The sequence below is a fragment of the Pyrgilauda ruficollis genome, unplaced genomic scaffold, assembly GCF_017590135.1.
Source record: "Pyrgilauda ruficollis isolate IOZ18807 unplaced genomic scaffold, ASM1759013v1 scaffold10, whole genome shotgun sequence".
Taxonomy (NCBI): domain Eukaryota; kingdom Metazoa; phylum Chordata; class Aves; order Passeriformes; family Passeridae; genus Pyrgilauda; species Pyrgilauda ruficollis.
Genome location: NW_024508101.1, coordinates 9,226,755 through 9,251,837, shown reverse-complemented (window position 1 = coordinate 9,251,837; position 25,083 = coordinate 9,226,755). Strand labels below are relative to the sequence as shown.

Genomic DNA, 25,083 nt, shown 5'->3' with positions numbered 1-25,083 from the left:
TAACATCTCCAAAACGATGAGGGTTTCTTTCAGGTGCCACAATGTACTCACTTACCACTCTGGAAAAAGAGACTCCTAGGGTAGTTCAGGGCTGTTTGCCAGTCTGGGTGAAGCAGAGTGTGTTCATAGCTCTGAAGCAGAAAGCACTAAGTGTCCATTATCAGGGCAAACAAAAGCCCCAGTGTGCACGTAGCCTAAACACGGCGCTGGTGTGGTGTGAATCAGTGGCTGTGTGCTCTGGGGGAAAGCTGCCAGCCCAGAGCCAGCATTCCTGTGCCTGGGCATATCCTGACAGTGCTGCCTACTTACCTACAAGAACCGTGTGAAGTGGAACTTTTCCAGAGCTTCACAAAGCCTATATTTAATAAAGTGTTGTTTTTATAATACCTTCCATCCGCTGGATTTCACAAGTAAACTAATCCTCTCAACTGGTCTTTAGGTAGAGCAAAGATGCCAGTTTTACTGACAAAGGAGCCGGAAAGCAGACTTCTGTGGGGTTTTTTTGCAGTAGCAGGGGAGTAGAAGATGGATCTAGAGTCTTACAGCTATTGTTCTCAGCATTGCTACTGTGTTTTCTGCACATTGTGTGCTGGGCATTGCATAGAATGAGTGTAAGACACAGTTTATGGGTTGAGAAGTTTGTGGCCTAAATTGGTTAAGTCCTGAAGTAAATGCTGGAGTAGTTTACTCTTTAAATGCTGCAGATCTTTTTCTACCTCTATGCTTTAAGCACTTCTGAGCTAAAAGCACTTTGAGCTTACCAGGAAGACCCAAGGGGGCTGATGCCCTAGGAGGGAAGTGATGATAGTTTTCTTAACTTTAACTACAAAATTAATATCACCCCATAGGAGCTGAGTTGCCAAAATGAGCACAGCAGATTACAGGGCAGTTCTGGAGGAGATACTGTACTCATCAGCTCCACGGAGCCTCTGACCCAGCTTGGCAGCTGTGTAGCTCTGTGCAGCTTTGATACCCTGTCTGCAAGAGGGAGGGAAGGGTGGAAGGAAATAGATTCACAGCTGCATCACCACCTACTTCTCAATTTAAATGAGGTGGTACTCATAGTAAATTATTGAGTACTTGCAGCTGTTTCCCTTTCTCCATGAGGAAAGCGTTAATCTAAATGTTGCAGGTACTTATTACCACATTTCCACCAGGCTGTGGGGTTCCCCATCTTGTCCAGAGCAGTTGTTGCCATCCATGGCATGTCTTGAGTGGATCACAGTAGGTTTCAAAAGGAGTTGGTCTAAATATTCTCTGGAGAGGAGCTGAACAGGTCTGGTGGTTCCCTGGGTCTGTCCAACATCCACCATACGTGGACTTGCTTGCACTTTGAGACATGGGAAGGAATGGAGCATTGTCCACAAAAAAGGCATGTTTAAATCACCTTTCACAGTACTGGGAGAAGTGCTGTGGAGAAATGAGCACCAGTAAGAGACTTCTACCCCAGAGAGTGTAGTAACAGGTGAACAGGTAAAGGTGATCTCCCCCTCACCTGGATGTGCTGTGTAACTTCCCAAGAAGATGGGGTCCCACAGGGTCTGGCTTGGCGGGACTGGGGGCAGACTGATAGCCCCAGAGGGGAGGCTAGGAGCTGATGTGACTGATATTCCATAACCTTAATCCTGGCACCCAGTTTCTGCTTGGGTGGTTGATGCTCAGTGGCAGAGATGGCATGGGAAGGTTTCTTTTGAAGCATGAGTGGAACAGCTTTAGACCCACAAAAGGCTGTTGATAGCCATAAGTGCTAACAAAGAGGGGGTTTAATTATGATATCTAGATCAAATACAGAGTGAAGGGCTTATAAGTTTGCTCCAAATTGAATCTGCAGTTTATTTAAACAATGGTCCTGCAGGTTGTGTTTGTCTTAGACAGTGGTTTGTTTTACTGTGGTGTTGCTCATTAACACCATATGCAACATGCTGGCTCCTATGGAAATTAGGTCCTGTCCTGGAGAACTTCCAATACAGTGTCATAGCTCAGCTGTGCAGGAGTCAAGTTAAATGTGGATTTTTTTTGATGTTACAAGAGTAGTGATCAGCTTCAATGTTGCATTTACTTGCACTATTGCAGCTTCTCCTAAGGATGCTGTGCCTGTCATCTTGATGTGGAGCTGACTGAATTAAATCTCTGATTCTCCTGAAGGCCTCTTGCTGTAGGTGCTATTGAAGGATTTTGAGTATAAATCTTTACTTCTGGCTCCAAGGAATTATAACAGCCTTTCCTCTCTTGCAGAGTGTTTACCATGCCTCTGGGAACATTCCTCCTTCCTGTTCTCTGTTTCTTGGGAGCATCAATTCCACGGGGACTGCAGTATGTCACGTTCTCACACAATGCTACAAAATTCCTCCACCTGTCCATGGACTTGGAATCTGGGACCATTTACTTGGGGGCCACCAACTTTCTCTTTCAGCTGTCATCTGACCTGCTGTTGGAGAACATGGTTCAGACTGGGCCAGTTCTGGACAGTAAGGATTGCCTCCCGCCGGTCTCAAAGCTGGAGTGCCCTCAGGCACACCACACTGACAATCACAACAAGCTGCTGCTGGTGAACACTGTGCAGAAGGAGCTCATCGTGTGTGGCAGCGTCCACCAGGGGATCTGTGAGAAGAGGAGCCTGGAGTCCATCGACCACGTCCTCTTCCGGCCGGAGAGCCCAGGTGACACTCAGTATGTGGCTGCCAACGATCCCAATATCACCACTGTGGGACTCATCGCCTACTCGAAGGATGAGGTGCCCTTGCTGTTTGTGGGACGAGGGTACACTAGCCGAGGAGTGGGAGGAGGAATTCCTCCCATCACGACCCGGAATCTCAGGGCCCACGGAGGGGATGTTCAAGCAACAGACTCTCACTCCATTTTCTCCTATGAAGAAACAGCAAAACTGGCTGTGGGCCGGCTGTCAGAGTACAACCACCATTTCATTAAATCCTTCACTTACCACTCCAGTGTCTATTTCCTCTTCTACCGGCGGGACCTCAAATCCCAGTCGCGTGAGTACAAGACCTACATCTCGCGCATCTGCCTGGATGATTCCCACTATTACTCGTACGTGGAGTTACCTCTGCTCTGCCAGAGCAAAGCCAATACATACAGCCTCCTGCAAGCAGCCTATGTCACCCGGCCGGGAAAGGAGCTGGCCCAGGGGCAGCTGGACACCGAGGGGGAAGTGCTGTTTGCAGCTTTCTCTGCCTGGCAGGCTTCCTCTGGGAAACTGAGCGAGGAGTCTGCGCTCTGTGTCTACACAATGGAGGAGGTGGATCGCCTGACCAACTGGACTAGGGATGTTTGCTACATGAGAGATGGGAAGTCAGAAGAAGGGACAGAAGTGGCATATATTGAATATGATGTCAGTTCTAACTGTGTCCAGCTGCCAGCGGTAAGTGGCTTTGTACTTTCGAGCAGTCTGCTGCGTGTTCTTCTGTTGCTCTGTGTTCCTGAAGTTATCTTGCTTACACAGATGGATGTTGAAATCTGGGTTAAAAGCCTTTGGGCTCAGTCTGTTGTGCCCCACATGGGCAGGATTCCTTGCAGAGGGAGAGGATCTGTATGTGACAGTGGGAAGAGCATCTGGTGTGACCTGGCCCTGAGGCCTGTCTTGTGGCAATACCAGGCAAGAGCACTGAAGCTGCTGTTCAAGTCATTCTTTATCTGTATCATCTCCTGGTCTGCGCTGCAGGGAAGGAGAGGTGCATGTGTATGTGCTCCTGTGTGTTGGGAAGGGAATTTAAGGGGTGTGCTGGGTCCCTGTTGCTTATGGTGGTGCACCTCACAACAGCTTCCTGCAAGGGCACTCAGGAAAAAGGAACATTCGCAAACCAAGTGTCAACAAAGAGATGTTCAAAACCCTCCTGGATGCGCACCTGTGTAACAGATTTTAAGTTGCCCTGCTTTGGCAGAGGGGTTGGACTAGATGGTCTCCAGAGGTCCCTTCCAACCTTAATAATTCTGTGATTCTGTGAAAATCCCAGTTTCCTATAGACTGCTTGAGTCCTGCAGACTTTGGGCACAAGAAGGACCTTCTCCTGAGCTGGCTCTTTTCTCCAGAGCTGTAAGAGGTGTTAATCCTCTAAGTTCAGTGACAAAAGCATGATGGGGTGTTGCAGGATGAAAATGTGACCTAAAGTGGCTGTGACTCTGAATTCTCACCATCTGGCAGCCACACTGGCTGCAAAATCAGGGACAGTGATTCAAACACAGGGCAACAGTGCTCTCCTGGATGCAGTGTCCTAGCATGAGGCTCTGTGACTATGAGCAGCCTGTTTGCACCAAGGGTATTTCAGGTCCTTAGCAGAGCAGTGTGTTATCTTGTGTCTTCCCTCTACAGAACAGGCTGTCCAGAGAATTGCCTCTTCCCAGCCTGTTGCTGCAAAAAGCAAAGTGTTACCACAGAGCTTTAGAAGTTTCTGGGGTTGGGTGTGTGGTTCAAAACCAGTCTTAAAATTATGGTTTTCCTCTCAGTAGTTGAAGCTGACTGTAGAGTACTTGTGGGACAAGGGAAAAGTGAAGAGCAGACTTGGAGCAGGATGAGTGTGAGGGTAGGAAGAGTATGTAAGAGTTGGGAAAAAAGAGACTGACCATCTTGTTGTCCCGCTTTCACTGTATTTCTTAAGCATGTCCTGTGAGTCCTTTGAAAGGCTACATGGAATGACTTATTACAAGTGATTTTTAGGGAAGCTTAAGGGAGTTAAATGTTGAACAGATATGAGCAGATGAATCTTTCATTCAAAATGATGTAGAGTACCCTTATACCATTTGATCCAATGGAGAAGGGGATGCACAGGCTGGGAGGAAAAGGCAGTCTGTGATTCCTGGTGCATGTTCCCAGGGTCCCAGCTGGATGGTTTGGCTTGAGTGGGCTGACCAGAGTGTGATGTCTTATTAACAAGTGTGTCCAAAGATATGTAAATGTCCTAACAAACCTGATCCTTCACCATTCAGCACACGGTAGCGGTTGTCGCTCAAATTGTATCTAACAGCATGTAAAGGTCTGTGCCAGCTCCAGCCTGCTCCACTCAGGGCTGCGTGGCAGCGGCTGTCAATGGACATTTTATGCAGGAACAGTTTTAACTTGTTTTCAATGGTGGCAGCTTGTGCTGGATAATGCTAATTAATTTCACATTTTTCTGCCTCCAAACCTATTAGTGCGTAAGGTATGCCCTTTTCCTTAGTTAGTCCTGCCTCTGGGTTTCAGCCTAAAAAGGGAGACTAAAATTGAGTTTTACAGTTCAATACAATCTCTTGAACTGGGGGAAAAAAAACCCAGTTTGTTTTCGTAAGAATTTCAGACCCAGTACATTTGTTCAGTTTGCTGGAGATTCGTTGGTTACAAGATGCAGGAGGCTGTGTGGATGCTGTTTAGTGACTTGATAAATTGGAAGTGTGAAATGTTTCTACAAGGTTTGGGAAGGCTGCATGTCTTCTGTGGGTGTAGTTTTCAAGGCATGTATCTTGTCCTTTTGTTTTTAGTCCTCTTCATGCCTAGATATAGCTTGCCCTATTGTTGTTTCCTACCTGTGCAGATAGGATACAGACAGCGGAATTCACAGCAGCAGCTGCTGCATTTCATTAAGACACTGGATGATTCCTCAAGTGCATTTTCTGCAACGTTGCCAAGATGTTATTCATTGCAAGCAATTCAAACAGCTTCCATGTAAATTTATATAAGTACTTTATACAGACAACCCCTGTGAGGCCACGGCTGGGCTGTGCCGGTGCTGGGAGAGCTTGCACAGGTCACGTTGGTTTATGGTAGATAAATGTTGTGTGTCAGGTGACTTGCCCTTGGCATCACATAAAGGCAACAGCAGTGCTGAGCACAACTGGCTTACAAATATTTCTGACTTGTATGTGGACATTTTTTAAGCAGTCTTTGAAAAATCAGCCAGTAGTGAGGCCATTAGGCTCCAGAATTTGTACAAAGGTTGCAAAAGATATTTAGAATCCCATTCAAAATAAGCACTTAATGCACTTAATGCTTTGGAGCATGGAATTTTGGCAGTGGCTTACTTCCTAATAAATCTTACAGGAATTGGATAGCTGGGGAAATAGGAATCTTTAAGTTGCAAGAACTTGATTGGAAGAAGCTTAAAAATCAAATGACAGGTGGTAAGAAAAATGTATACCACTAAAAATGAATGATAGTTTAGAGGATGGTAAAAACTAGCAATCATTAAAAGCTATAACCTCCTCAGACTTTGTCAGAACCTTATACCAAGTGTGCAGAAAAATCACTGAATTAGTGTTTGAAAGGAAAACAATAAGTCCCTGGACTGAAGGCAGTGCTAGTCTAACTGGCACGGTTTGTTAATAGCACTGCTGTGTCAAGCCTTGCTTCCCTGCTAAGATAACAATGCATTTGAGAAGGGAACAGAGCTGAGCAGGTTAAATATATTTTCATGTGGGATTTCCATAGACCTTACCAAAAGCTGCCGATTGCTTCTGATTTCTCCAGGAAGTAGTCAAATATTTAAAAAACAAACAAAGCCAACAACCACAACACAAACCACCAAAAAAAAAGGAAGAAAAAAAAAAAAAGGTAGAAATGGGAGGAGAGGGGAGAAAGGGCCAGGTTTTCCACGGGATCAGTGAGTGGAGATAAGCAGACGCCTCAGGAATGCCACGATGTGCTGTTATCATGGATCTCTGACGGGGGCAGCTCCATTGCCTGGTGCCGGTTGGTACCGTGCAGCCTGAGCTGCCAAATGCAAAGCCACAGACATCAGACAGAAGGAATATGTAACTCTGCTCACAAGGAGTCTAAATTGAACCACGTTGCCTGAGGCAAGAGAGGGAGCTGGAGTCAGTATGGACTGCACGGTTAATGTGCTGCTCCACGCTCAGCTTTGTCAGAGTAATTAGTAAGGGGCTGGAGAGGAGAGTGAAAACATTATCCATAAGGGATTTCGTGATGAAAATCTTGAATTTACACAAGCCACATTGTTTGAAGACAAGACACTGATCAATTAAAAAATGGTGTTTTAGATACTAATTGTTGGGTGAACAATCCTGCATTCAGTCTCCAAAAGGATACTGTAAAATTGAAATGGACATGGAACAAGGCACCAACAAAGATATAAAGCAACAGAGGAACTATCCTAGACAAGACTGAGTTTGTTACTTAGGAAAAAGATGAATCATAATGGGATATCTTTTCTCTGCACACAACAAATAGTAAATAAGTTTGCAGCTTTCGTTGTCCCTCTTTAGAATGCAGTAAGTGAAGGTTTGGTGGCACTGGGAGGGAATTAACTGGAACAGAAGAATGACTGTTTCTGCACAGAGCAGTGGAGTTAATGTTCAGAACTCTCACAAGACTTTGAATGATTGAAGCTGTGTGCAATGATGTCTCTTGTATGTGCTCTCTGATTCCTAAATGCAGTTAGTAAGCTCTTTGGAGCAGGTTGTGTCCCATCCTGTGTTTATGTGTGTCCTGATGCACTGGGATTCTACTTCAGTCTTAGAATTTAACTTGTAGGTATTACAGCAAAACCATGCAAATTGCTTGAGATGGAACTTGTCACAAGGTGGCTTTGCACTGGAAACACAAATTCTCTTCTTTTTCCTTTGTTCAGAAAAATACAATCTTCCCCAAAGCAGTATCATGGCAGTGTGTAACAGCAATGTTTTTTGGAGAACTTGAGGGAGTTTCAATGCATTTCATTACTGATGCTGAATGAACTGGCTGAAATGTCTGCAGGATTCTGTGAGGGTACAGACAGCCAACACACCTAAACTAATTATTAAAATATGGGTGGTTTGTCCTCAGTAAAAAAGCTTAGAGGGGTTAAAGCTGAATTAACTGCTGGAGAATTTGGGTAGAAGGGGGATGGTGGGAAGGATTAAATGTGCTAGTGTTACTTGTACCCATTTTTTTGGTACTGATTTCCCTGTTCTCTTTACTCCTCCAAAAAGGACACCCTGTATGCCTACCCCTGTGGCTCTGACCACACTCCCAGCCCTATGGCCAGCCGGGTACCCTTGGAAGCAGCCCCTCTCCTGGAGAAAACTGAGGCCCGTCTGACAGCTGTGGCAGTGAATGTGGAAGATGGCCACACCATTGCTTTTCTGGGGGACAGCAGAGGAAGGCTGCACAAGGTATGATCTGCATGCAGCAAAAAGGATAAAACTAGCCAGGAATGCTCAGGTAGAAGGGGAAAAGGGCAGTTTGTAATTTTCCTTGGAAAGCTGGGTTCCTACTAAAGATGGTTACTGTCAGATGGTCTCTTCTCACCCTGTACTGCCCATGGAAAATGTCAATACCCCAAACGTGGTCACATTGCCTTTGGTTACATCTGCACTGAGCCAGCAGCAGGGCTGGTGCATCCTACATGGTTTGCACAGGTATTCCTGGGCATGTGCTTCACGTGGCTGAAGTCACTGCACAGAGGTTCTGGTGGGAGGTTAAAACCCTTGCACAGAGCAGCAGTTCCAGTTTGTTTCTGTTGTAGAACATGTGCCCCCAGCTCCTGTGGTGGTGCTTTGCCTGCTCACAACTATGGCTCTCTTGCAGGTGTACTTGGGAGCCCAGGGAGAGGCACACACCTACGCTTCAGTATCTATCCAGGTGAACAGCATGGTGAGTGGAGACCTGCTGTTCGACCAGTTGCAGGAGCACCTCTTTGTCATGACCCAGTCAATGGTAAGAGCAATACAATCCTTCCCACAGAGGAGCTGAAAACACTAGCTGTCCAGACAAACTGCTGACAGGAGCAGGGGAGGCAGGGAAACTGCACCTGGCTAAGCCTGTGCTGGGCAGCAGCTGCCTGCCAGTCTTCTTACAGGAATGGGGACTGACCTTTCCCAAAAGCTGGAGGAAGCATGGAGAAAGCCTTGTTAGCTTGATCTGTGGCTTGTTTGTGTGTGCATTTTCTGAAGTCTGTCAGGCTGTATCAGCAGTGATGGAGGAATGTGAACTGCAGGCTGTAAAAAGCTGCTCTGCTGGCATGAATACAAGGGACCACCAGTTCCTGGATTCTGCTGTGTTGAGCAGGAGCTGTTTGGACTACAGTTTGCATCTCCATTTGAGCAGAAGAAAGTCTCTGGATTCACATGTGACTCATCTTGGTTTTGCAGGAGTTTAAAAAGAGCAAAGAGAGATTTTGTGTCATTAAAGTGTAGCACTTCTGGTTTTAATCAGTTAAAAGATCAAGCTGTTCTTCTGTAACCTAGAAAAAGCAGAAATGTGTGGAAAATATCTTCAGATAGCAGAGGTGTTCTCTGACCAGGGATATAATAACAGTCTTGCAGATGAAATCAGGCTGTGGAAGGACCCATGTGAAGCACCTTTCTCTTTACCTTTCTGTAATTCTATTTGTGCCTAGAGGCAGTTGGAGAAGAGGCATTGCAATGCCTCAGGCTTTTGGGATATTGGTGTCTGCTGAGTAGGAAATCCAGCTATGGATACTTTATTTGAGAGGATTTTTACCACCACTCGTATCAGCTCCTTGAACTGGAAAAAAAAAGGATCCTCCTAGCAAAGGAAAAGCAGTCCTTGAGTAACTCTGAAGGAAAGAACAAACAAAAAATGAGAACCACTGCTTCCCTTTACTCCCCCAGTGCACTTTGAGATACTTGTAAAATTTGTAACACTTTAAAGCAGGAGTTGAAATCTGTGAGTGGAAGATGATTAGGAAATCTGAAATATATCCTTAACAGTAGTTGTTCTGCCAATTAAAATATGCAAATTACATCATGTACTTAGCAAAAGTAATAGGTCTGGGATTAGAAGTTGGTATTTCAAAGTAGCTGACAGTAGTAGCTGAAGTGTAGTAGCAGATTAAAGAGGGCAGGAGGCTGAAATCAGCAAGGATGGTAAGTTGAAGCAGAAGAATTTTGCAAGTAAAATTTACCCTGAGATGGCAGAAAGTTTTTATTCCACACTGATCAAAGCTTCAACGTTTGCTTTCAGTCAAAGTGATAGTTCTGCCAGGTAGAGCTGGGCAATAGTGCAGATGGAGTCAGAGGCCTCAGCTGTAGCTGCTGTCTCCAGCTTCTGTCACCTGTGTGTCAGAAGAGACGATCTCACGTGACAGAGTCCAGAAAAGCAAAAGAGTGGATGATACTCAGTTGGCTATTCTATAATTCACTTTGTTAAAATGCAGTTTTATGACTAAATACGATTTCCTGCTTGCAAAATGTGTTGCAGAATAACCAATGAATACCAATACAGTTTGCTTTCCTCAGTGCTCCTCTAGAGCTTGATGTTTAGATGCCCTTCACCAATATGTGAGATGGCCATTCAAATGGGCTCTGGAAACTTGTTCCCGTTTTGTTTGTCTTTAAGGGAGGATAAATTGAGGATCAAAAAGTTGTTTTGATGAACATGAGGATGATGGGACATGCTAGTTAGCCAATGACCTGGGAGCTGTGTGCTATGTTTTCCACTTTTCATTTCTTTCTCTGACAGGTAGTAAAGGTTCCCATAATGGAATGTTCCCTATACTTGGACTGTGAATCCTGTCTGGCACTGAAAGATCCCTATTGTGGCTGGTGTGTCCTTCAGGGAAGGTAAGATAGATCCCTCTTCACCTGTAAGGATTTTGGAGGGAGAGTGCCTAGGGATTGTCTCTGCTTACTCTCTTCCTTATATCTGTGTCTAGATTTTGTTTATTTTTAGTTCCTTTATGGGATATTTGCTCTAACTTAGCATTCCTCTCTCTGCTTCCCTAAAATACTGCCAGCAGCAATAGTAGTTGCACACAGGGGCATCTTTCCATGGCTTTTTGGGTCTTTGGCACCACTCACAATTCACCTGTTCATTAGATTCAGCCTGGTTTTAGTCTGACTTCAGCTCAAACTACCACATTGCAAGTTTTGAGAAACTATCTTGTCTCTTCTTCTGGTGTCTTATTTAGCACTCTTTCACTACTTGTTCCCCTACTGATGTTGCTTAATGAGACGTGGTTTATTCCAGTGTCTGTGTCTGCCTGCTGGCTCTGCTTCCCTGTAGAAAGTCACAGGAATTAGTTCATGACCCCTGAAGCCCAAGAAGTGCTTACCATCTCTAATTTCACAACAGTTCATCCTGTTATTGAAGGTGGTGGGAGGCTGGGACTTCAGTGGCTTGTGCAGCAGCTTCTCCCAGACTCTAGCAAGGCTTGAGACAGCCAGTGTCTGCTTGGAAGCCAAACACAAACTGCTGCTCAGGCCTCTCACTGGGCTTCTTGCTGTTTCCCTGCAGGTGCAGCCGTCGCTCCGAGTGCTTGCGGTCCCGGTTGAGTGAGCAGTGGCTCTGGAGCTTTAACTCTACGCAGCAGTGTCTGTCTGTCCAGTCACTAACTCCAGCCAATATCAGCAGAGAGGAAAAGAGAAATGTGAGTGGGGGTGATCCTCTGATGGTGCTCAGGCTTGTAGAAAGTCCTCTGCAAACTGAAGAGTCACGAGTCTTTCTGTTGCTTTCACTGGGGTGCTGAAACACTGAACCCTCAGGCACATTGTCTGCCTCACATGAGGGACTTATCTCCTGGTACAGCTGAGCTGTTAACTCAGTTGTTTGGTTGTTTCATTGTTTTCTCTGAGACTAAATGTCCTTGCCTGCTAAATTCTGGAGTATGTGATTCCTGCTTGGATGGGTATCCTCCTTGTTTTAGTATCTGTAAGGTGCCTGTGTCTGTGCTTTCAGTGTTTCTGTCACTTGCTGTCAGGAAGGCCTGAAAGGAGTGGCCCAAAATTACAGCTCCTGTCTGGCATGTGATAGCTGGCAGAAAAGCTAAGAAGGTGCTGGAGTGATTTGAAGTCTGTCATTGTGTCAGGAGGTGGCAAGAACCTGTCTTTTGCTAGAGGCTTGAGCAATGGGGGAAGTTATCAGTTGCTGGAGGGATGCCAAGTTCAATTCAGGAATGGCAAGAGATGATGAATGGAACAGTCAGTCCTAGGAGACATTATAGGAAAAGGAGCATTTTTTTGTAGATAACTACTTTATGGGATTCTTGAAAAAACAGAACCAAAAAATTACATTAAATGAAGACAAATTATTTACTGATATTATTGAACTGACAGATATTCTTGGCCATCTCGGACTTACCTTCTCTGCGTGAGGAAGAATTTTACTCGTGTTATTTCGAAGATTACGAAAGCCCAGCAGTTCTGACAGAGTCAGGAATCATGTGCCCATCTCCAGATCCCAGCCAAGCACCAGCTTTGCCAGCAGGAACAGGTTAGTGAAATGCTTTAAATGGAGCATTGATAATAACATTGTTGGGAGAAAGTACGTAATAGGCCATCGTATTGCCAGGATTAACAGCCATGAATGTATGTGGACTGTCAGCAGGTGTTCATTTCATTCCTCATAATATCTGTTTGCTTTCTACTTGTGTCACACACTTCCTGTGCTATTTTGGGCCGTTGCCAAATTCCAATGCCAAATTCTGATAGTTGGAAAGGAGATCCTGTTTGAAGGGGTGTATGCAAATCTGAATGTGATCTGAAATGCAGTCTAGAGAGGTGGCTGGTTTGGCAGCTTTTTCCTAAATCTGGGGAGAAAACTCTCATAAATATTGCTTTATTATTAAAACCAAACACAACACAACCTTCTCAAAATCCATGTAGTGGGAGAAGGAAGTACACATAAGGAAAGGCAAGAAGAGACCCATGGTCTTTAAAGATACAAATAAATCTGCAATGCAGCATAACCTAAGAAAATACACAGTCAGCCTGTGAACAATAGCTGGCTGAGTATTGCTGATTGGCCACTCTAAAGAACCTGGAAAGTTCTCAATTTGTTTTCTTTGCATTGGATTTTACCCAGCCTGTCAGTGTGAGCTCTGATGAGCTGATCTCTTCAAAGAACTTGTTCATCTGAAGTAAAAGACAGGTGTCCATTGGGGCACATTCCACACCATTCACCTAAATGGCTGAACAGATTTTTCTGTGCAAGTATGAAGCTGGCTAATAGGTATGAAGCAATCTCCATGGACATAACATGACACCAGAAATCAGCTAACACACTCACTCAAACTCCTTCATTTTCAATATTATTTGCAATATTTTAATACCTGGCTTTCACACTGCTTTAGTCTGGAGCAAACCCACAGGTCTCCATTCAGGGTGGTCAGGCAGAGGGAAGAGGGCTTCATGCACTGCCACTGCAAGCAGAGTGGGCAAGATTTGCTTCTCTTGTTTAGTTGTATGGGCCTGAATGTAAGCACAGTTGTGAAAAATCAGTGTAGATAAAGCCACAGTCTAGTTCTCATTATTCTAGGCTTCAGATATTCTTATCAACTCCTTTGTAAGTCAGCCTTGCTTTTATTGCAAGATACCTTTCCTACATTGCTTTCATATTGTGTCTGAGACTTATCAAGTGGCTCCTGTTGTGTACCACAAGCTTGCTGGTGGATGATTTCTGTCTGTTTGATCTATTTGTGTTGTCCTTTTGCTTCCGCAGTGCTTCTCCCACTCAATGAACTATGGCCAGGCATTCCTAGCACAGAGCTTTGCTGTTTAACTGTGCCAGCTTCTTCTTCATGTTCTCTTGTTTCTCACGACTTCCTCTCTCCTTCACTGTATTGTTATTCCTTCTCTGTGTGGCTTCTGTACCCTGCTAAGATGAATTTGAAGCTGGTAACCAGATTCATACATTGTTTTCTAAATGAGATCTCATTAGGGCCTCAGATACCAGCACTTTCCTATTCCTACTTATAACACTGTGCCCAGTTCACTAAAATATTTGCTGTTTTCCAGCTTTATTTTAAAGGTTGCATACCAGCTCATCCATCATGTGTAGCTGTTGAGCTCCAAGTTAGTAGCACAAACTCTTGCTCTCAATCTGCAAGTGCTCGACCTCATCTTCCGTACTGTCAAACAGCATTATTGGCAGTCATGGGAATTAATGGCCTTTCTGGAGAAAGGAGTATTTATAAATATGGTGTCATAACCCTGAAATCCTGGGAGGTGTTAGCCCTTCCACCACTGCCAAATGCAATCACCTCTATGACAGTGATAGGAGTTGGCAGTATTGCAGTGACTCCAGCCTCCAGCTGCATAGGATATCCCTTATTTTCTGCACATCCTGGGTTTCAATACACCCCCCATCACTGTTTTGTTAGCATACTGCTTCCCTTGCCATCCTGTCAGGAACTCAGCTTAGCTCTGACTGGTTCTTCACATGTTGATTGTTTTGCTGTGACTAGAGATTGCTTGCAAGAGGAGCTCTGAAATCTCATTCTGAAAGGAACAGTGCACAAGGTTCTTGTTACTTACTTTTATTGCAAACTGCCCTAGAGAAACAGCAGCTGCTGGGCTTGAGCAGAGAATGCAGTATGCTCCCATTATTTGAAGAACTAGTGACCAACTCTAAGGTTGAAGGCATTTGTCTGGGACAAGATTAATAAGCTGATTTAGTACTGTCTTATGCAAAATATCTCCTTCCAGCTGATGCTATCAGCCGCAGTAAGATTTGACCATCTCTGCAGCTATTTGGTCTACAGAAAACAGTGACAGTCTGTTCCCAAAGAGAACAGGGCTATCCTGAGGGTTGTACTTGATGTGAGACCTGGATTTTAAAGCAGATAAGCCTTCAGTTGTTGCAAATGAGATTACAAATCTTATAAACCTCTTCCCTGACACTTCTTAGTCTGGTCATAGAACAAAGCTCTCAAGGTAAAGGCAGCATGTGAAGGGCACATCAGTTCTAAGGTTTCATTTTCCTTTGGATGACAAAAGAAGGCAATCAGCTTTGAGCCTCAGTGTTACTTCTTCCTGTAATACAGAGATGGCAGTGGAATTACAGAGATAAAGGTGGACAGATCTTCAGACTAGGCTTCTTTCCCATGGGCTGGCAAGAGCTGTCACAAACTACTCCTGATGAACTTGTCCAACCTGTTTTTAGTGTCCGTAGGATAATCCAGTGATTGAGGTGCTTAAAGCGTGGAAGGGAACCTGCCTCAGTGTCTATCCTAAAGCATGCTGTGTCTCCTAACAGTATGGCAAACTTGTAGGGGCTCCATTTCTAAGAAATTTTTATTTTCATTTTCAGATCATGTCACCATAAAGCTTATAGTGCGTTTCCATGACATCTTCATTGCTTCTGTGGACTTCTCTTTCTATGACTGTGCTGCAGTGGCCCTGCTGTGGAAATCGGCACCGTGAGCACCTGCTTTTTCTCTTCTGTAGTTTTAGGGAGGGTGGCTGTCCCTTTCTGGGTTGTCCTGTCTTAGCAGCTGCTTTTCTGTCGTTCCTCCAGGTGCCAGAAGTGTGTGAGCAGTCTCTGGGGATGCAACTGGTGTATCCAGCAGCACCTCTGCACCCACAAAGCAACCTGTGAGGAGGGAACCATTATCTACAATGAAAGGGTAAGTCTCCTGCTCAGTCCTAGTCCTGTGTGCTCTCACAGCCTCAGTGAGTCAGATCTCTTCTCAGGTAAAATAGCAGCTGTCAGTCACATAAGCAAGGAGGTGAGCTGTTGGAGCAAAGAGGAGCTCTCCTTGGAGTGACACGAGGCTCTGCATCCCTGATAGATACTACAGTGTTCTGGGGAAGTGCAGTCAGATGAAGCAGGTCACCGTCCTGGGGCTATGCAGCCAGTGTTGTCACCGTGGAAGGACAAGAGCAAGCTGGCAAGGAGGCTGCAACAGGGAGGTGGAACACGTGCCCAGTGTGTGGCTGCCACAGGTGGCCTTGCATTTTGTGGAGGATGAAGACTAACAGACCTCCCTGTGAGAGGAGGCCAGTGCAGGCATCCGTGGGAAGAGGGAGTGTTGCTGGATCTTCTGCACTGTGAACATTCCCCAGTCCCATTGCACAAGATCGTACAAGATACAGCTCTCATTAAAATCCAGATGGTGAAACAGCATCTTGTCTGGGGGAAATCATACAGAGTGATTTTCTGCTTGGGTTTTATTGTTTCATTTCTTTCCCTCTTCTCATCTCACAGTGTTGTTTCTTTCTAGGCTCAGATCCCAACCTCGAGTGTGTATCCCTCTTCAGCTGCTCCCCTCACCAAGTCCTCCACCACAGCCCCCACCATGGCCACAAAGCCTGTCACCACCCCTGTGCATGTGGGCCCGAGCACTGTGCCCCACACGGAGCCCGTCCACGTCACGCCCTCGGCAGCCTCGGAGACCACGCCGGCGCAGACCCCCGGCTATACCCGCCTGCCCCTCCCCACCGAAGCTGCCTCTCTGCAGGCTGCCACGGAGTCCCCGCTGCCACCGCCAGCAGACAAACCTGTCACTGTGCCCGAGACAACTTCTCCTGCTGCATCTGTCCTCTCCAGCCCATCGAAAAACATGGATCACATAGCCTTGCCCACTGAAGGGCCAGCCACAGCCCAGGAGGCCCGGCACACAGACCCACCCACCACCCTCGGGGGTAGCCCTCTGCACACATCTCCAGTGGCAGCTGTAACACCTTCCCCTCATGTCACGAGTTTCAAGTGGCCTCCAAGTCCTTTTCCTACCACAGAGGCACTGACATCTGCCATCTCATCTCCCCAGACCCCCAGCCAGGTGCCAGGGAGCCCTGTTGTCTCTGATGATGCTCCTGGATTGCCAGGAACTGAGCTCCCTGTTTCAAGGCTCCCAACATCAGCTCCCCCACAATGGCTGCTGGAGGAAGGCACAGAGCTCCAGGACACAGAGGACTGGATGGATTTGCTGCAGGCTGAGAATGACACATCTCTTTTCTCTGCTTCCACTCTTCTGTCGGGTGATGGTGATTCTTCAGAGAGGGATGTCCCTGACTTTCCCAGGATCCTTCACCCTGACCTCGATTATCAGTACGATGCCCCTGAGTTTTGGGAGGAGGTAAGTTACTGGCCTTTTGTAATTCACAGTCTAACTCTTTGAAGTAACTCTTCACAGTAGTACCTCTTTGAAGTATTCTTACAGATTGCCAATCTAGTATTTCAGCACACAGGAGGGGTTGTGCCTGTGGTTTTTTTTTCAGAGTGAAGAACCTAGCTGGGGTCCAAATGCATGTCCCTGTGTGCAGGGAATCCAAGGATCTTCGTTGTTTCCAGTCAATGTGGCGAGGAAGATAACCCTGCTGGGAAAGAACTTCCACCTCTATCAGGTAGTCAGCTCAATGCCATCACCATCAAGAAATTGCATTAATGCAGGGCACTGTTTGAACAACCTGGCCACTGGGCTGCTAAAAATATGTGTAAGATACAGGTGTGACTCTGCCTAGGTTCCTCCTAGAGGAATAACCTATTTCTGTGCATGAAGAATTTCATAGCTGGATGTATTTGTGTGTAGAAGGTCACCCAGAGAAAGGGAAAGTACAGGTGTGCACCAACCTGCTGGAGAAGATCTGCATGTATTTGGATTAAATTGCACCTGTGCTGCACTGCAGATGGTAGTTCTTGGAATAACTTTCTGCTGAATCCATCCTGTTTGTTTGTTTCTCCATAAGCTAAAGACAAGTCATCTGTTCCCTTTCCTTTCTGGCATGCTCATGTTAATGTGGCTATTCCTGCCATACCTGAAACTTCTGCAATGGGGAAAAGCATCCTTGACAGCTGTTTCTTGGGTGTGCCTCTGATAAAAATTCTCTTTGCTTCTCAAGACAGAAGATGATTTAGTAACCTTTGACAAAAAAAAAAAAACTTAGAACATGCAGCCCACAGTCTAATTGTTACTTTATACATTAAACCTGACATACTGCACTGCTCAGAGGAGCAGAGCTGGTTCCAGAGACATGCATATCTAGCTTTTTTACAGGAAGTATCTAAGCAATTCAGTGGAAGGTTTACAGGAAAGAAACAGGGAGGAGAAATACACTCTTACTGGTTTTTACATGCTCTGCCCTAATCTGTGTACTCTATTCTTCATCTCCAAGCTAGTGTTTCAGAGGGGTGTACTGGCATAACTTCACAGTCCCACTGTTTGTTTTTTTTTATTTCTCCCTCTGTGCTACCTTCTCCACACAGTGACACACACGCTCCCTTCTAGGTGTTTTGTGTTGTTTTGCCCTTCATACATGGAGGCAGTCACAGCATAGAGAGCCCTTGAATATAGCATAGAGTTGGCATAATGAGGGGATCAAGAGGAGCATGCTGCTGGCTTGGTGGGCTGGGGAAAGGTGCTGAACTGGAGAGGCAGGATGACACCTGTGCAGCCCAAAGCTCTGTGTCACTGAGGAATGGTGCCATGTGTCTCCTCCTGCAGGACCAGCAGTGGGACTATGAGTGTGTCTTGAATTTGGAGGGGAGGACAGTGGTGATGGAAGCTTATGTGGAAGGAGAAGAAACAAACAAATCCCTCTGTTATATCACCTGCCAGATGAACCAGGTGAGTGCTGTGCCATTTCACAGTTCACACAGGTGCTGGTTTTGCTCAGCAAGAGAGTAGGATGGAAGGCAGCCTCTGGAGAAAAGAGCATATTTTGCAAAAGTATTTGTAGAATATTTAGCACTCTGGGGCCCTCAGCTATGATGCTGTTGCCTGCCAGTACTGGTACATTCAGCCTCAGGAAGATTGTGCAGTCTGAGCCACATGACCTGTTGCTGCACTAGGTGTAGCAGGGGATGGTGCTGTCTCTGAACTGGCCAGCATGGTGCCACTCCTGTTTTAGCTTGAGGCACTGTTGTTTGCCATTCTCTGCATCATGGCTCCTGTGATAATTGTTCTTTTGTGAGAAGAAAAATGCTGTTAGTACTGATTTTGGCCTTGGTGATAGAAGCAAGCCTGTGGATTGTGAAATTATCAGGGAAGACTAAAACAGACATGTACACTTCTGGATGCTGTGTGAATTTTATGTAAGGCAAGATTTGCAAGCAGAGATATTATTTCTAGTTTACAAACTCATATAGTTAAGGGAGAAGAACAACACAGGCTCTTGTGCACAAGCCCTGCAGACCAATGTAGGAACATTGTCAGCTCTACTGAAATTACATAAATGCCAGCTTGAGCAGCTTTCTGAGCAGGTGGCTGTAGATAGGAATTGGCCACTTAGAAATGCAGTTAGGAAGTTAGACAAGTATTGTTGTGAGTACAGACTTGGTTTTCAGTGTTCATCTTAGTGAGCCAAAACCTGCTACTCTTTCTAGAGCAGAATTGTGACTGTGAACCATGAGGACAAGCCAGTGCTGCCACTGCCACAACTAACACTGCCTTGTCTACATGCATGGAAGTTCCCTGTAGGCTGTTTGTGCTGTGCACTTTTCAGTATGGATGATGGTGCTTCTTGCCTGTTCAGCTGATTTGGTTTTGCCTCTGTTAAGTCCTCTTGATGATCTTTGTCTTTGCAGTACAGTTACACAGCACCTCAACTCGAATTCAATGCTGTGGTGTTTGTACAGAGGCGACGACACCTTCGAGTGGACAGTGCTGCAGATCTTCATGGTAGGAGTGCAACACCTTCCCAGTAACAACACAGCAGATGAGGTGGAAGGGAACTGAGAAATCCGCAAATGAGGCTTTTTATACTTGTGGTAGTCCTATCACAAAACTAAGGAAAACAAAGCTGCACTTCTGTCACTTGTCAAGGGGGCAGGAGGAGGAGTGGGGTCTGTAAAAGACACCAGGTTGCTGGGTTGTGCTGTGCCCTGTGGGAATATTTGCAGGTACCTCTGAATTTTTCTCCTTTGCAGTGACCTTTTACAACTGCTCTGTGGGACACACTGATTGTAGCCGCTGCCAAACAGCTGACTCAAAGTACAACTGTGTGTGGTGTGGAGGTGACAACCCCAGCTGTATCTTCAGGGGCTCTTGCAAGGAAGAAATTGAAGACCTGTGTCCAGCACCTCTCATTCACTCTGTGAGTAATTTGCTCACTGGTGTACTGAACACAGGGCAAGGAGGGCTCCGTTCTGCAATGGAAATCAAGGGCTGTGAACTCAGAGTGCAAACAGTGCAGCTCATTAATTTATTGACCTTCTGAAGAGCAAATTCAATTGGAGTCCCTCAGTGTTGTGAGGATTCTAGACTGTTGTTGCTGGGCTTTCAGTTTGCTAATAGAGAACAGTGGGGAATGATTCATTTGTATCTCAGCTGAAACTGGCACACCAGAATCATTCAGGAGCTGGGAAATGGTCCACAGGATGGATCCTCCAACTGTCCTGAGCCAGACCCTGAAACAGGTTGGCCCAACTAAGCCTGGGGCAGAGAAGGGTAAAACCTAATTACAACAGCACAGCGATGATGGGAAAGGCATGACACGTTACTGGAATTAATTATTTTTTGTCTGTTTATTTTAAATGTTTCTTGCTAACTGCCACATGACAAGTGTCTGTAGCCATGTGTCCCTTTTGCTGTCAGCTTGTCCTCCCTTCAGTGGCACACAACATCCATGTGCTGCATCTTGTCTTAGTTTACCTTGGATGCTGCTCAGGGACAGAGCTTTGACATTTGTGCAGCATGCAATTCATTGTCGTCCTGATGCTGAGGGGGGAATGGTGCTTGCTGCTTCAATACTAGTAACATGTATTGGCTTGTGCATTCCCACTCTTCAGCAGAAATGCCCTGTGGAGTGGTCAGCATGTTGATGGGAAGGCAAAGTAGGGCAGTCTTTGCCTTCTAAATGGATTATCACCTCTGGGTGGGGAACTGCTGGCATCAGCGAGGTACGGGAAAGAAGGCTCCAACTGTGATGTTCTTTATGGCCTTTCTTCTGATGAAGCTGCATCCTGGGCCTAGTCCAAGCCAGTAAAAGGAGTCAACAGCAGTGACCTGAGCAGGCAGAGTTTGCACCAGTGCAGCTGAAGGGCCCTGTGCTGTAGATCAGTCACCAGACTGTGGAGGTCTGAGATACTGTGACATTTACACGTGCGCGGATGTCTTTGCAGGTGTACCCCCTGTCTGGACCAGTGGAAGGTGGCACTAGAATCACCATCACTGGCTCAAACCTCGGGCAGAAACATCAAGACATTGCAGAAACTGTCACTGTTGCAGGAATTCCCTGTGCCGTAGATGCTCAAGAGTATGAGATCTCTAGCAGGTAGAGTATCTGTGAAACCTCCTCCCAGAGGCAGGCGCTGGCTTTTCCCTTGGCTGCTGACCCAGCCTGAGATGTCTTTGCCTTTGCTGTAGAGGTGTTGAGCCCTGCCCATTCCCAGGTAGTGCCCTGAGTAAGGTCACTGTGTGAGCACTTGCTCAAGCAGTGACCCTGGAAAGATAAGGGTGTGTACGAGGTGACAGCCAAACAGTGATACTGTGTTCCTGCCACGCTGCCCAGACAGCGTGGAGCTGTGGGCTCAGAACCCTGCAATTTCTGGGTGTCTCACTCAGCCACAGGAGATTTCAATAAAGCAAAATGCATGGCTTGTGCAAGTGTCAGTGATAGGGAAATAGCCTGACCGTGTTAACACAGGGTGAGGATGGGAACACGTGTTTGAAGGCACACCCCTAGACTGTCAGTCTTCACTTGCTAGCAAGACTTCGCCCCAGGAACAAACTCAAAGAAAAGATCCTCTCTGCCAGGGACAGATGAGGAAGTCCTGGTGGGCCCAGTGCCACTGTTCTGGTGGCCAGGAATGCCTGACAGGTCACACAGTGCTTGTAAAAGTAGTGGCAAGGAGAAGGATGAGAAGCAGAAAGACCTATCCACCTGAATCTGGCTCGTGTCAGTGATAGTGAATTGTGCAGCTGGTGTGTCTGGCCAGGGCAGAACAAAATAATAAAGCAGTAGTTAGGTGCTAAGAGGTATGAATGGGAGATAACTAGGAAGCAAGGAGAAAAGGACATTTGTGTAGTTGGCCCGTGGCAGGGCAGGTAGGTGGGAGCTTTGGACAAGGGAGGGAGAGAAACCAAACAACCGGCAGGAGAAGAGGAGGGCAATTGTGGGTAAACTCTTATCAGAGCTATCACAAAGATGTTTTTCCATTCCATGGTAGCAGTAGTTGTAGCACCCTTTCCTCTAGGAGCCAGGTAAGATCCTGCTGGGAATGGCTTGCTGTGTTGAGCAGTGTTGTCCTGTCTGTGCAATTTGTTTGTCTGGATCCATCTGCTTTCTGTTTTCATCCTAGAATTAGAGCTTAATCTTTCTGGGGTTAGCACTGTCTGTGTTCTGTATCTATAAATCACCTGGCATCACAGGGTCTTGGTTTGGACTGCACTGCCTGAGTTCAAATTCCTCAGCCTCTTTAGTTGAGGGGATATAGCTGTGAACCTGGAACCCACTCCTGAGCAAGGCCCAGACAAAATTAATCTCCTGCCATGCAGGAGGGCTGGGAAGTCTGCTGCAGATTAGCTTTTCTGTTAGCAAATGAGTGCTGTAACATGGGACTCCTTGCTGCTCTGTTCTAACTACAGTTTGACTTTTCATCTTGTCAGCATCTCCCATAGCAAATTATGTGGGGAAAAAGGGCTGGGAGGAATGGCTAATGCAGATCAGGGGATCTGGCTAGTTGCAGAGGCCACTGGCTGAAGACCAGTGACAGCTAAACCCAGGTCTTGAGTCTTCTCCTGCATCAGACACAGCACTAATGTGTGGATTGACCACTGCTGGCCAGAGGTCCCTCCAGATGCAAGTGATTTTGATCAACTCTGGAATATAGAAGAGTTCTTGGACTCTTTGTGTATCTGTGATGCAGTGGGATTCATCCTGTCTCTCCCAGAAAGAATCATTTCAGATAGGATGGGCCTGTTTGGAACTGGTCCCTGCTTTTTTCTGCTGCACCTAACCCAGCTTTTTTAGAGGTATTTCTTGACATTTGGTTGCATATTCTGAGCATCAGATAAGGCTGGAAGAAGAGAACTGTGGTTGCTAGATGTTTTTAGGACATGCTGCAGTGGATGCAGCTCCCCTGCTCCCCCCTGGTGTGACTTTGATCTTGGATTGTCCTGCAGCATCGTGTGCGTCACCGGCGGCAGCTGGACAGAGAGGTTTGGGCATATTGTGGTGGAAGTGCCTGGAGGAGGTCGTGGGGTTTCTGGTCATGTATTCACCTATCAGGTAACATAACTATAATATCTCCCCTGTTTTCCCAGCATCTCTGCTAAAGGCCTGTTTATTGCATGAACTTACAGGACTCTACCAGGCACTTGCTGCTGGTATTTTTATCTGATTTTTCTGCTGCTTGTGTTGTGTGGTGTACTGGAATTTTTTGTTGTTTGGTTTGGTTTGTTTCTCCCTCACCCCCCTTTAGGTTATAAGAACAGCTGTACTGGTAATGCTAAAGATCCTGTAGTCTAGTGATTTTATTTCTTTTGACAATGGTAGCTGTTAAATACTTAGAGACTCTGTATTTTTCCTCTATGTTTCCTACTTGAATATTTTTTTTTACTGATGGCTTAACATCTTACAAAGACTTATGACTTTTCTTTTGTTAATATGCAAATTGCTGTTTGAACATGCTTTTGTCTTCTGACCTTCAGCAGCTGGTGGCAGTAAATCCAAAATTCCTGTGCATTGTGTGGAGAAATGTTTCCTATAATTTTTAAACACATTTCTGATAACTTTTCGATATCTTAAAGCCAGCAACTATGAAATAATACATAGATAACTTTTAAATACAATTGCTTCTTTTTCTTCCTTTCTGTGCAATTTACAAGAGATTTTGACAAGTCTTAATTTCTTCCATTTTTGGGTTGATAGAACCATTTTATGTACTAGATTATGCTTGTTGCTCTTCTTTCGGTTATCACCTGAATGCTATTTAGAGACTAGCAATGGTGTACATGTTTGCTTTTTATCCTTTTAGTCTTCTTCCTCCTTCTTACTTCATGGATCTTCCTTTTTGTTTGTCAGCAGTGATTTATTTGTGTTACTCTGCCTGGTTTCTCTCAATTTTGCTGCAGCTCCTCAGTGGTACTATGGTTTTCCTTGTTGCAGCACAGGTCTCAACAAAAATTCTTAGGGCTCCCTGCTGTTAATCTCCTCATCTGCTAGGCAGACAGGCAATTTATTTGCTACCTTGTTTTTCCTAACCTGAGTTATTAATCCAGTTACTGACCTGAGCAATCCCTTTGGGCTGTAATCCTCGGGGTGGTGTGTGAGGCTCACAGCTCTGCTGTTTGCAGCATCCATATGCCTTTGGCACTGTGTGGAAGGGTCCTTGATTCGTGGTTCTTGCTGGTGTTATTGATCCCTCCTCTGCTCAGTAAAGTAGCTGCTGGAGTGTAGCTGAGGCCTGCCTGTGGTTTGGATCTGTAGTTTCTATTTTCAGAGCATTGTAGGCTACTGAACACATTCTGCTGTTTTCTTTCATTGTCTTGTCTTTTGAGGTCCTTGTCACTCACTTCCCTTTTCTTTTTTTCTTTTTTTTTTCTTCCCTCTTCTAGAATCCAGAGCTGAAATCCATTGTTCCAACTCAGGGTCCCAAAGCAGGAGGAACCTGCCTTACCCTTCTAGGCTCGAAGCTGCTGACTGGGCATCCTAATGAGATCAGTGTCCTGCTTGGAGACCTCCCTTGTCAAATGTAAGACCATAACTTGCCAGTATGCTGGCTGTGCAATGTCCTGAGTCCTTCCTAGAGCCTCCCAGGGTGTGATGCTGCCTGGAGCAGCTGGAGTTCTGCTCTCCTCTGTATTTCAGGGGGTCTTCCCTGTGAGGGTCATGGCAGCAACCTCAACCATCTTAGATTCTGGCCCACCTTCCCTGGATATGAGCAGGGCTGCACACCTCTGTTCTACTTGTCCCTTGACAGGACTGTAACCCCCCCTGACACTCTGCTTTTCCTGGTGGGGATCTGCAGTTAGCTCCAAGAGCTGCTTGTTTCCTTGCACCCTGGAACACATAAACCTGCCTCACCTCACTGCTGGTGAGAAGGTGCACATGCCTTGGTAACATGTGTCCAGTCCCTTCAGTCTGAACAGTGACTGTACCTGCCTTTTGTCTGTGTGCTGCTCCCAACAGCTGCCCAGCAATTCTTACTTGCACAGATAAGGCACAAAATCTTTTAGCATGAGATTTAGGAAAATAGCACAAGAGGTTTGCAGACTCTCTGCAAAGAGAAAGGCACAGTACTATAAAATCTGTCTCTGCAGTGGCTGTGTTAATCCCTTGTTGTTCTTGTCTCTCCAAGCCTCTCTGAGATGACAGAGGATCAGCTGGCATGCCAGACAAGTCCCAGCAATGTGTCCACAGAACTCCCAGTCACCATCAAATACGGGGAGCAAGAGCGGAGATTGGAAGGATCCCTCTTTAGATATACTCTGGATCCCAACATCACTTTTGCAGAACCACCTAAAAGCTTCCTCAGGT

The 25,083-nt window shown here is 45.9% G+C and overlaps 1 protein-coding gene across 1 annotated transcript in view; it reads left to right on the top strand.

The window, feature by feature from the left end:
- Nucleotides 1-25,083, top strand: part of PLXNB1 (plexin B1) — a 55,826-nt gene that overhangs the window by 14,096 nt on the left and 16,647 nt on the right. The window contains exons 2-18 of the mRNA XM_041465170.1: nucleotides 2,236-3,379; nucleotides 7,915-8,097; nucleotides 8,513-8,641; nucleotides 10,409-10,509; nucleotides 11,183-11,315; nucleotides 12,001-12,157; nucleotides 14,975-15,083; nucleotides 15,182-15,290; nucleotides 15,888-16,742; nucleotides 16,885-17,010; nucleotides 18,108-18,230; nucleotides 19,190-19,283; nucleotides 19,532-19,698; nucleotides 20,726-20,877; nucleotides 22,728-22,833; nucleotides 24,162-24,298; nucleotides 24,905-25,081. Of these exons, the coding sequence (XP_041321104.1) occupies nucleotides 2,246-3,379; nucleotides 7,915-8,097; nucleotides 8,513-8,641; nucleotides 10,409-10,509; nucleotides 11,183-11,315; nucleotides 12,001-12,157; nucleotides 14,975-15,083; nucleotides 15,182-15,290; nucleotides 15,888-16,742; nucleotides 16,885-17,010; nucleotides 18,108-18,230; nucleotides 19,190-19,283; nucleotides 19,532-19,698; nucleotides 20,726-20,877; nucleotides 22,728-22,833; nucleotides 24,162-24,298; nucleotides 24,905-25,081 (3,992 nt within the window). The 5' untranslated portion in view covers nucleotides 2,236-2,245. The remainder of the gene's footprint in view (nucleotides 1-2,235; nucleotides 3,380-7,914; nucleotides 8,098-8,512; nucleotides 8,642-10,408; nucleotides 10,510-11,182; nucleotides 11,316-12,000; nucleotides 12,158-14,974; nucleotides 15,084-15,181; nucleotides 15,291-15,887; nucleotides 16,743-16,884; nucleotides 17,011-18,107; nucleotides 18,231-19,189; nucleotides 19,284-19,531; nucleotides 19,699-20,725; nucleotides 20,878-22,727; nucleotides 22,834-24,161; nucleotides 24,299-24,904; nucleotides 25,082-25,083) is intronic.